The 12,203-nt window shown below is 36.4% G+C and overlaps 1 protein-coding gene across 3 annotated transcripts; it reads left to right on the top strand.

Annotated features, from left to right (window-relative positions):
• Positions 1-2,131: 2,131 nt before the first annotated feature.
• On the top strand, positions 2,132-9,932 carry LOC143887800 (protein WVD2-like 3). Of its 3 annotated transcripts, none has more exons than XM_077391988.1 (7): positions 2,132-2,258; positions 5,259-5,826; positions 8,426-8,514; positions 8,608-8,701; positions 8,792-8,863; positions 9,015-9,125; positions 9,456-9,932. In XM_077391988.1, exons 1-7 carry the CDS (start codon positions 2,248-2,250, stop codon positions 9,732-9,734), a joined length of 1,224 nt encoding a protein of 407 aa, XP_077248103.1. In that variant the 5' UTR covers positions 2,132-2,247; the 3' UTR covers positions 9,735-9,932. The 3 variants fall into 3 exon arrangements, with proteins under 3 accessions (XP_077248103.1, XP_077248104.1, XP_077248102.1); XM_077391989.1 differs by having other exon boundaries at positions 2,178-2,318; XM_077391987.1 differs by lacking the exon at positions 2,132-2,258 and adding an exon at positions 2,796-2,830.
• The last annotated feature ends 2,271 nt before the right edge of the window (positions 9,933-12,203 follow it).

Below are 12,203 nucleotides of genomic sequence, written 5' to 3'. Positions count from 1 at the left end.
TTTGTTTCCTAATTTTTAGCCACATCTCATCACCGGAGACACTAGTTTCTTGGATTTTGTTATTGATTTTTAGCGACTGCACCCTCATCTCCACTTGGAGAACCAATTTATCATGAAGAAAAAATCATGGTAGCCAAATATGACCTAAATGAATAGTGGGAAAATAATAAAAATGCAGATGATGTTTGTTTCATCAAGAAAACATGTACAAATTAGAGTGTTAGAATCCACCGATGGCGTGGATATTACTCTATGACCTGGGAAATAAATAGTTTGGCTCATTATGACCCGGGAAATAAATAGTTTGGCTCATTGAGTGAGTGAACCTAAAATTTTCTCCTTGAAAAAAAAATTGAAGGCCGATTTTTGCGAGGGAAAGAAAAAATCATTTCATATATTTTTCATTTTTTTACAAAGTTCGGATTCAAGAATAATTTGGCTAGACAATTGTTTGAAAAGAAAGGAGAAATGCATGGAAAAGTTAGAGAAATGTTTTATAAAGATGCATTTATTTTCCTATTTATTCATGTATAATATAAGTATACATATTTTTCTAAATAAGACAGGAGAAAAGACTAGAATTGTTGTTAACTGTTAAGTGAATAGAAAAATTGTAAATCTTTATTTTTTGTAGTCCTTCTGTTTGGATTGCACGAATTTTTTCCCAAAATTTTGTGGTTTTCCATTGTTGATTACACGTGAAAAAAGTGACTTGAACCACCACATTTCAAGTTTTATTTAAGGGACCTCTAATTTATAGAGTGATGATAGAGCCGAGGGCACTCTTGCGTAAAGAGCCGGAAAAGGGCCCCTGATTGGTTCCACGTCATTATGTGTAACAGTTTAAAATCATTTGAAAAAGTAAATTCGGCTACACTTAATGACGTGGAACCAATCAAGGCCCTTTTCCTGCTCTTTATGAAAGGGTGCCCTTGTATCTGTCATTGCTCTAATTTATAATGACATCCCCAAAATTTATCATTTTCCTTTGGATTGTGTAAATAAAAAAATTCCTAAAGAAATATGACCATAGGATGTATATGTGGCACGGGTTTAGGAATAGGTGAGGATCAATGGTCACGATCACATGTGCGTGCGATCCTACCTTTAGTGTTTGCTTAGTCACTTTTCAACATTAAGAATTTAAGAGTGATGTGGGGCCGGTGAATGACATGATTTTCGAGGGGAACTGATATATTCACCCCCTTTTCTTGACCACGCCACCCCTCTAGTGTATTCCTATGTTTGATTGCACAAAAGCCAAGATAATTTAGGAGTTTTACATTGCACCTGGGTGCTATGTCAACAGAATCTCTTGTTTGGTTGCCAATGTCGAATCGAAATCCGTGAGACTACTAGACAAGTTTCATAGGTAACTATTGCATGTCTTCTGACATGGCGTCCATGTCTTCTGACATGGCGTCCATGTCTCCTTATTATACCCTCCAAGCCAAATTTCTTAAGAAAGGTGGAACTAGCTTGGAGAATGATGTTTTTCTCTCTTTCTCGCTTTCTCGCTTTACCTCTCACTTTTCTTTCTATATTGGTAATGACACCCTCTCCCGCTATTCTATTAGGTTGGCAACCAAACACTAAATACCACTATTCGAAGATGTAAATTACAGGTAAATAAAAAAAATTTCCTCCTCCTTATTGACTACTCATACCACGAAACTACAAGAGTCAAGACTTGCATTCATGGTTTTAAATTTTGACCGAAATTTCAACCAAAAATCTTGATTTTGTTCATTATTTAATATTTTCCCGAAATTCAGTTTCCGTATGGACCGAAAGGCATTCCGAAACTGAAATTTGAAACCATGCCCGTAGGCTGTAGCCAAAGAGAGGGTGGATTTCCAATTTGGGGGCCTATGTGAACTTTGAGGGAACTTTTATTTGAATTTCAGTATACAAGGGTATTTTAGTCATTTCACGTAGTTTTATGACAGCAAAAGAAATTCTGAAAACAGTGGTGATGTAATAAAAATTCAGTTTGGCTGTTACACAAGATTCGAACCTACGACCGGGTGAGAAAATAAAAATTCGCATCCCAAGTATGACGCTTTTTGAGGATTTCTAACATCAATTAATGTTAAAGGGGAGCGAATCATCATAAAGGGGGTGCGAATTTATTATCTCCCAATAGAACTTACCTAGGGTTTTTTTCAAATAACGCCCCTCAACTAACGGCGTTAGAGACGGACGGCTGTAAATAACTCAGATCGGTGCCGTGAAAAGCGCTTATAAATGAGAGCGAGGTTTTTTTTTTAATTTCTCGCTCTGATTTTCTCTTTTGGTAGATCGGGGGAAAAAAAAATGTAAGAAAATTTCGACATTTTCTCCGTTATTATCTATTTATTTTTCACGATCTAGATAATGTATATCCGATTTGATGATGAATGAGCCGTTTCTCGATCAGTTTGGTTGTTTTTGTGAATCGATGCTTTCATTTTGATGTTTTTTGTTTGAATCATATGGAAATGGGGGATTTTCGAATGCTAGTTTTTGCCTGCATTTTGATTTACTTTCTGTTTTCGTGCATTAGAGAGCGTAGATTGAGTGTTTAGGTTTTATTTCTTCTTCTTTCCTATGAATTAAATGAAGATGTGTGGTTTTTCTCTTGCATTTTATGCATGACATTTCTTTATAGTGTGTGTCTGTGTGGGTTTACAAATTCGGTTTTCAAACAGGGATTACTGCTTTTTTCTCCTGCATTTTCTTTGCTTTTGTAAAGCCCTACTCGAATTTGAGTGACCTTTTCCTTGTTTGATCTCATTTTTACTATGTTTCTGTCTTTTTAACAGGAAATAATGAGGATTTTGCATATCAGGTTCTCCAATTTAGTTTTTTTTTTTTTTTTTTTTCATAATATGACTGGGTTTTGCTTTAATTTATGTTTTTTTTTCTTATCTCGAAAATTAACAGGAAAACTTGACTGGGTTTTGCTTTAATTTGTGCTTTTTCAAATATTTCTTATCTCGAAAATTAACAGGAAAACTTGCAATTTTGATCATATTTTACTCTTTTTATGTCACCTTCTCTGTGAATCTGCTGTATATGCTTCGCTGTGAATCTACTCTACATTAAACATCCCTTTATTACGTCTAATGCATTCAAACATTATGCCCGTGATCTGTCTTTATTAAATCATTTTTCTAGTTTGATTGCTTTACATTTGTGTATAGTCTTATATCTGTTTGAGATAGAAGATGCTGCATTTTTACTTTATTGTACAAATTAGATGTTCAATGGATCATGACTTATTTTCTTTAATATGCTAATGCTCTTGTTAGAGCATTTATGAATTAATAATCCGTGGATAACACTTAAAAGGTTCTGTGAGCGTTAGATAAGCTTCAGTCTGTAATATTGTGAAATGTGAACCTTTAGGCTTTTATCCCTCATTTTTTCACTTCCTTTCATCTTTTAAATGGTGTTTAATAAAATGTAGTTTCTAATGTTGAGCTACATGTAACTGTACAAGTTCTAGGTATGAATTGAAGCCTTAGCAGATCTTGGCCGTTTTAGACATGCTAATATTGCTTCTTTCTGTTTTAGATAAAGCTTTAAAATGGGAGAAATTATATGATGAATGGGCAGACAAACTCGTAGTCATCATCTCACGCTTTATATTTTATCCAACAGCACCACACTTTTTAAGATGCTGCTGTTGGATCAAATATCAGGGGCGGTACTTCTGTCATATGGCAAATATGAGTTTGTCCACCTCTTCATTGTATAATTTCTCTTGAAAAGGAACGGTTTGATACCTTTCCCTTATCTATGTTTCTTTTTCTATTTTGATGAGGAAAGGACATTGGTTTCAAGACCTATTTTAAGTAAGCATGATGTGATGTTTACTCGAAGCCCATTGAATTCCAATGTCAATTATTTCCCAAAATGAAATTATATGGACTGAGGGACTCCATGTTGATTTCTTTTTGAATCCTCATGAAGTTTATTTTTCTTGTCCTATTAATGGACTTATCTATTTGATTGAAAAAGTATTTCTCTCTGTTTTCTAGTTGTCGTTTGTTTATTGATAAGTGGTCTAGCAAGTATCATAAGTTAGATTTGATTTATTTCTTAATTAATTGAACTTGGACTCCCTGGGTCTCTCATGGAAAAATTAGAAGTAGAAAAGACTGGAAGCAGTGCTGTCACTTCAAAGTGATGAATGATAACAAATTCTTAGATCAAATACTGGACTCCAAATCTGTAATAATTGATTGATGATGAGAACATGGGAAAAACTTCTGTAATTTGAATGGGAGTTTTGATGCAGTTGTGATTATGGATCATAGAGTCGTTGTTCTACTTGTTATTTTGGGGATTTTGCTTTTTTAAGATGCTTCTGTTGGATCAAATATCAAGGGTGCTACTTTCGTTGTACCACAAATATGAGTTTGTCTGGCCATTAATCATATAATTTCTCTTGAAATGGAACGGTTTGGCCCCTTTCCCTTATCTTTGTCTTTTTTCCTATTTTGATGAGCAAAGGACTTTGGTTTTGAGACCTATTTTAAGTAATAGGTCTGAGGTACTCCATGTTAATTTTTTTTTTTTTGAATCCTTACTTATCTATTTGATTGAAAAAGTATTTGTGTCTGTTTTCTAGTCGTTGTTTGTTTATTGATAAGTGGCCAAGGAAGTATCATAAGTTAGATTTGATTTATTTCTCAATTAATTGAACCTGGACTTCCTAGGTATCTCATGGATAAATTAGAAGTAGAAAAGACTGGGAGCAGTGCTGTCAGTTTAAAATGATAAATTGTAACAAATTCTAAGATCAAATACTAGACTCCAAATCTGTAATAATTAGAGGATGGCAGCATGGGAAAAACTTCCGTAATTTGAATGGGAGTTTTGATGCAGTTGCGATTATGGATCATAGGGTCCTTGCTCTACTTGTTATTTTGGGGATTTTTAATTTTTGCTACATTCTAAATTGCAAGTCTTTTTACTAGATTAGAAGAAACAAATACTTTGATCTTGAATAATTGAATCCTGTAGTTGAGGTTGCTAAGAACACAAGGCTGTACATTTACTCAGAAAATCACTAGCAACATAAGTTTTTCTCATAATCTATCACAAATAACTGTAGACTTGATATTTTTTATCTGTACCATGGGAGAGTATTCATCTAAGATCAATTCCTAATACAATTCATTGTTGACTGACTGCAATTATAATATGATATTTGTTTTTTATTTCTTACTGTGTGATGTAATATGGTACTTGCTTATTATTTCTTGCAGTGTGATGGGGAGGGAAGTTACAGACATTTGTATGGACCAGGATCATGGTGTAATTTACTCAAATGTTGATACCGTTGAGCCACTCAATGAAATTGCTCCTACACTGTGCGCACTTGCAGGGCCAGAAGAGCATATCAAGGGGGATTCAGACCTTCAAACTCTGGCAGAAAACACTGAAGCAAAGGATTATGAAGTGAAAGAATGCAACACAGACAATTCAGTTGAGATTGCCAATATCTGTCAAGACGAAAACTATGATAAGGGGCAAGATGTAGTTTCTTTGAAAAACAATTACGACACTGATGTTCCTAAGGAGACAATCATGAAATGTGAAACTGAGAAATCAAACAATGACAAGAAGTTAAACTCTCCAGCAAAGTTGGCAGCAAGATCTGCGAATGTTGGAAATGCTAGATCTAACTACACTGTTCCAAAGCCATTTGCTCTGGCCACTGAAAAGCGTGCCTCATGTGGCACTCGACCTACTGGAGCTGAAATTGCTGCAGGCTGTGACAACAAACCTGCTAATGCTCCAAATTTGCAATCCCATAATATGAAGAAGATTCAGGTAATATTTTTCAAAGTTTTCTTTCGTAATTCACGTCTCTTATGCATTTTGTATTATTGCTAGCACTATAATTTTGTCAGATGACAACTGTGAGAGGATCTAGTAGTGGTTGTGCAATGATCACACAATGGGTTTTTTGTTTTATTATCCTGATTGTGTAATATTTTTTTGAATGGTCCTGATTGTGTAATATTTTATTGCTTAAGACTTTAATAACCATTTAAAAAAAAAAGACTTTAATAGTCATGGTTTAAAATATATAATGTCTTATTTATCATATTACATAAAGCTCTGTGGTTATAGAAACCGATTTGTGTCCTTCATCAAGGAAAAATAAATGAAATAATATTACTTCTTATATTCTTTTTAGGGCACTGTAATTAACATGTTTCATCTGTGACCTTATAATATAGCTTATATTTAGTAATAGCTTTCATATGTTCTTTCCTATGGAACCTAAGGAGCTCGGTCCCAGAATTATAGGAACATTTCAGCAGTGCAATTACCTCCTTAAGAGTTGCAGAGGAAGGTTCCTTGAAAATTTTTGGCCATTAAAATCCAAAAGAAGTTTGTCTTTCAATGAGTTTTGGAAATGGCCTTCTATTACACTCTCAAGTGCAGATTATTGGAAATTAGAAATATTTACAGAATCTATCAGCAGGGTTTAAAATCTTGTACTCAGCCAAAAAACTCTGTTAAGGTTAAACTGATTCAACTCGGACGAGTCAATGATTGTTGCAGCATTTTTTGGACTCAGGTGAGTCATAGAAGTTTTTCATTGACCCAGTAAGGGCAACACCAAGTAGATCTGGGCGAGTCAACAATTGACATGTAGAGCTTTAACACGGTGGCTGTGAGCAGTTTGCACGCGCACACACACACACACACACACACACTAGTGGGGCCGGCTTTGATGCATGGTTTGGAAGTTATTTTAGATTGAAAAAGCAGAAAAGTTGCATGTGCTGGAAGTTATCTTAGGTTGAAAGGCCCATGAAAGGGGATTCTTTAAGTGGTAAGGAATTACAGCTCTAACAAAAGTAATAGACCTTTGAAATCTGGACAGTGGACACAGAGTACAGTGACAGGTCAACGCGTAACTACATCTCCATAACTCTTATGGCTGAAAGAAAACGGGAAAAAAAATCAAGAATTGATGCAATTTCGAAGCTGAGGAAGAGTACTGAAGTAATTGTCTGTATGTATTTTTGTGGGTGGGTTTGTACACATAATCACTTGGGTTGATTATGTTATCTATCTTATGTTATCAAGACTGAAAAAAACAAAAACGAAAACAAAAATAAAAACCAAAACCAAAACAAAAATAAAATTCAAGAATAGATTAAAACAATCCAATCCTAGCATTCGATCAACACAAAGTCATGGTAAACAAAGGAAAGTGGAAAAGCTATGACTCAGATATTTCAGATATGCAAAAGGTGCCATTCCATCCGTTTGTTTGTTGTTAGCAGTAGAAAATCTATGAACGAAAAATAAACATAAAGAATTTGCATTTCAGATAGTGGGTGATAAAAGAGTCAAACTTATTTTTGAACTGGGCATGATATGCCATCCACCACTCACAAACTGCATCCAAGTGACATAAAACATAGAGAAAGGATAAAACTGACTGATAACCACCTGTCTTGCAATTATATAACTCCCAACCCAACCGTCAAAACGAGAAACCTCCATTGTCAATTAATCCCGTAGCTTAAGATGTTGCCAGGCACGATTTAGACACCAAAAAACAGAAACTGGCCAATTATAAACAAAATCAAATCTCAATTTCTACAAATAAAGAAGACATAATAAATATGCCAAACAGATACATAATTACAGGAAACAATCAAGAAATAGATAAAAAAAATTCACATGCTTTCGAATAACCTAGAAGGATTTTCTATGTAATGGAGAAATTTAAACCGAGAGAGGGTTCCATGAGCCTTTCAAGCTGATTTTGTGTGATTTCGGGGATTGGAAATTGGGCTAGAGCGCGGGGCTCGTGATCATTGCCCCATCTTCATCTTAGCTCATCTGCTATTCACCATCAGGACAGGAAAAGTGCAGTAGTATCTTTTCTTTCCAAAAAATTAAATCTGTTTGCGGAGTTAGTTTTCCATGATGTTTGCATATATAGTTGTCAAACTCTTATGACTCGTATGAGTCAACTCCCGAGTCGAGTCGAGTCGGTGGGCTTTCGAGGCGAATTGCATGGGTAACTCGCCTCCATTGAAGACTCTTACGTGTCGTCTAGTGACACGAACAAGTCGCTTGGAGTCGACTTGAAAAAATAAGACTGTTACGAGTAGAGTCGAGTTGCTGGGCCTGGGCTTTCTTGTTATGATGGTTTAAAATTTGGAAGTTGGAACTTAAAACTTAATATTTTTGTGCATGCAAGTTACAAGCATAGTTATTTATATTTTTGGCTTAATGCTTTATCTATGTGCTATTGGCTTATATTTTTTACATGCTTCATCTTTTGATATATAATTATATTTTTTTCAACTAAATTTTTGTTCATGTAAAAAACTCTTAAGAGTCACGAGTCGAGACACGGGTTGACAAGCTATGTTTGTATATTTGCAACCTCTTGCAGCCAAACTCAGCTCTCATATCAAGGAAGCCACTGCAACCTGATAATACAAAGCATCCGGGCGAAGAAGATGCTTGCTCTATTGCTTCTTCGTATCCTTTGTTACCGTCCTACGAGGCTAAATTCAAATAATTATTTCCTTTCTTTTATGTTCAGAAGTTTATCATTTTCCTCAACTAACATAGAACTGCTGCATCAGTACGAACATTAAAAGCTAGGTATACTGTGGCGTCTGCCCCTACTTTTAGATGCAATGAGCGTGCAGAGAAGCGGAAGGAGGTACCTTCTTTCGCTGGCAACAATATATGAAGTTCTATATAGTACATTAGTGCCTCAAAAGCTTCATTGTTGATGTTTTGGCCTTTTTAGTTTTATTCAAAGTTAGAGGAGAAGCACCAAGCTTTGGCGGCAGAGAAAAACCAGTGTGAAACTAGGACCAAGGTACTCGGCTACATCACAATTTCATATTTTGTTTCTTCCCTCTCTCTCTCTCTCAATATTATTTCTCTTCCCCAGGCATTGGGTGTGAAAGATCTTGGCATAACACATTTCAACCATTTACGTTCTTTTTTAACCAATCTTTCCTTGTCAGGAAGAGCGAGATGCAGCTATAAAGCAGCTTAGGAGGAGCTTAACGTTTAAAGCAAAAGCAATACCGAGCTTCTACCATGAAGGACCACCTCCTAAGGTTGAGCTTAAAAAGGTATTCTGCTCACTTTCTCTTGAATCTGTATGAAATCCAGTAGAACTGAGAGTTCCGAGATGTTTGTTGTATTGTTGAGACTTTCAAAATACCAGGAAATTTTTTTGAGACCAAATAATGCTGCAAATGAAAATTAAAACCAATTGCTTCAATTTTCCAAAATTAGCTGGTGGATGTTATCCATCAAATTACCTATTAAGTTTTGTTAGAAATGGTTATCTTTCTCAAATCTCATGCCACTGCAAAAATTGGTAATTTCAATCAGACATTGATATTCAGAATCTTTTTATTTTTTAAAGGAAGTAGTCTTAACTTTGTTATCTTCTTCAGCCACCACCAACTCGTGCGAAATCCCCAAAGCTGGGTCGGAGAAAGAGCTGCAATGATGCGATCAATCCACCTCAAGGAGATAACAACAGGTCAACCTGTGGCCGGGTGAACCGCCACAGTCTGGGTATTATTTCCAAAGAAGATAACCATAATAAGGATCCAAGCAATGTTAGGAGTGGCAAAGATAAAAACGGGTCTAAATCTGTGAGGGAAAGTGCCAAGTCCCTTCCTCTTAAGATTACAGTGCAGACAAACGTGGATATCCCCGTGCTCTCTTGACTCGTGAGTTAATTAGAAGTTTTTACCTCTCTTTAGTTTTGTGTGTTGTTCTGAAATTTCTCGTCTTCCTTGTAAGAACTTGATGCAGTGTTCTGTGTGATATCTGAACTGTAAATTTGTTGTGACTCATATACATATCTGAAGAATTGACATCTTACAGAATGTTGGTATATATACTGGTAATGTCTACTTGTTTAATCCCTCTGTTCTTAGTCATTATTCATCTTTCATTTAACCCTCATGCCCTTGATTTTGCTTGTAGTTATGTGCATACATGGTGTAACAATTCCTTTTTTCCCCAAGGGAATGAGCAAAAGTAACAGAGATCATTAATGGGGACATAGTGCATTTATAATAGAGCTGAAGGAATAATTAATGGGATCATTAATGGCTTAGGAGATCTAATGCAATTGCTATCACAAGGGAAATTAATAAATTGAAGAATTCCACAGAGTCATTCAAGGAAAAAAAAAAAGAATTCCACAAAGCTTGCAATCATACAAGGCCTTCTATTCTAAAAGTTGGGATTTCGAATTAATGTGAATTTAGGACTATGGATTTTGAGTGCTTCGTAGTTGATTTCAAAGAGGGAATGGAAAGAAAAGTGTGCTGGACAAAGTGTGACGCCACATAAACCATAAATTTGCTGGCACTGTTAGGCTCCTACCTAACATCCAATTTTTAGATGTGCACAAATCTGTTGATCGAACCGCCAATCGCAGGTTGAGTCCATTGTTGTTGTTATGTTTTTCATGAGTGGTAGTGGAATTTCATTAAAGAAGGAGAAGCTCGACCTAGATGGTCAAGGCTAGAAATTCAAAGGATAAGATGTCATGGAAAAAATTAGACATAATAAGAAATACAAGAACTGATCATGTGGGGAGGAAATTAAACATCTCCAATCCCAGCTTGACTACACCATCCCTTGCTACTTCATCCGCCATGCTATTGGCGGATCTCCTGATGTGTTTGAATATGATCGATGATCCTTCCATCGATGATCCTTCCACTCTATCTTGGATCTCGTTGAAGAATTGAGCATATCTCCAAGGGGGGACAATAGATCCTTTGCGGCAGCAAATCACATTGAGGGAGTCTCCTTCCACTATCACCCTATTTAAGCAATATTTTTCTAGGTATTTTATCCCCTGATGCACTCCACGGACCTCTGCTTCACAAGCGGCTGCAACCCAATAGGCCATGCGAAAGCACATATAACATCACCGCTTGAGTCTCTTAAACACTTCCAATACCCGCCGGCCGGCCGCTGGTCCAGGGTTACACATGCTGGATCCATTAAAGTTTACCTTTAGTAGACCTTGAAATGGTTGCTCCCATTCTTGAGCACTTACTGGGCGATGCTCCCCAGTATTGCATATCTCCCTCCATCCATCCCAAAGGTCTAAGGTGGACACAAACCTAAAGGAAGGAAGGATCCTCACGCTTGAAATTGTGAGTGCAATTCTTTTTATGAACAGAAAGGGACTTTGCAACACCTTCAAACAAATACTCTAGTGTCTCTCTCCTTCCATAGCACCCACACCATTGATAAGAGAGAAACATTCCATAGAATTTTTCCTTTCTTGTCCAAGGAACTGATGACCAACTCTCGACGAGATCTGAAAACGAAGGTTGAATCAATTGTTGTTAACCCCTTGATTCATACGTGGTGTTACCAACTAATCCAAATTTGGTAAAGAATAATTTAGATTTGGGACGAGACGATAAACCCATTTGATCCGGGACCGCTTCATTTATTTTGGGCTCACAAGTCTGAGCCCGCCCGTGTTTTTGCAACATAGGATTGGTGGAATCGGACGTTGGAATCAGATCATGATTCCAATTCTGCCACATTACGGTGCTTGGTGCGCTGACACTGGCAGATTTAGAGGAGGGGAATGCTGGAGTCTGTTTCTCGCCCCAAGGGATGGTAATTGGTATTCTAATTTTGCCCAGTTGGAATGGAATCCTTATTTCAATCTTTTTGAATTAATTCTTTATATTAATATTTTCTCATTCCATTTTAGGAAGTATCGGAATAGGAATTGGAATATGGTCTCGATTTCGATTCCTGATTCCGGCAATCTAAATGCAGCCTGTGGTGCGTTTGGATTGCCGGAATCAAGCATTGGAGTCAGACTCTGATTCCATTCAGCCTAATTTTGGTGTTTGTTAAAAAAAAAAATGATGGAATCTAGGGGACTAATTTTGGTGTTCGTTTAAAAAAAATGATGGAATCAAGGAGGCAAAATTGACACTGATGCAGAATTGGAGAGGGGAAATGCATGAATCTATTTCCTGTCCAAGAAGTGGTATTCTGATTCCACCCTGATCGGAATGGAATTTTTATTAGATTGATTATTTGATTTCCCTCTCTTTCCCCTTCCTTGCTTAGCACTCCCTGGAAAGTGGAAACTATATAAAATGGAACCTCATGTAACCAGTCTATCAGAATCTCTCCCCACAAAA

This window comes from Tasmannia lanceolata, unplaced genomic scaffold, assembly GCF_043159265.1.
Source record: "Tasmannia lanceolata isolate RefF3 unplaced genomic scaffold, GAP_Taslan_0.1 ptg000012l, whole genome shotgun sequence".
Lineage (NCBI taxonomy): Eukaryota > Viridiplantae > Streptophyta > Magnoliopsida > Canellales > Winteraceae > Tasmannia > Tasmannia lanceolata.
Note: the sequence above shows the minus strand (reverse complement) of the source record. Positions and strands in the feature narration are given on the sequence as shown.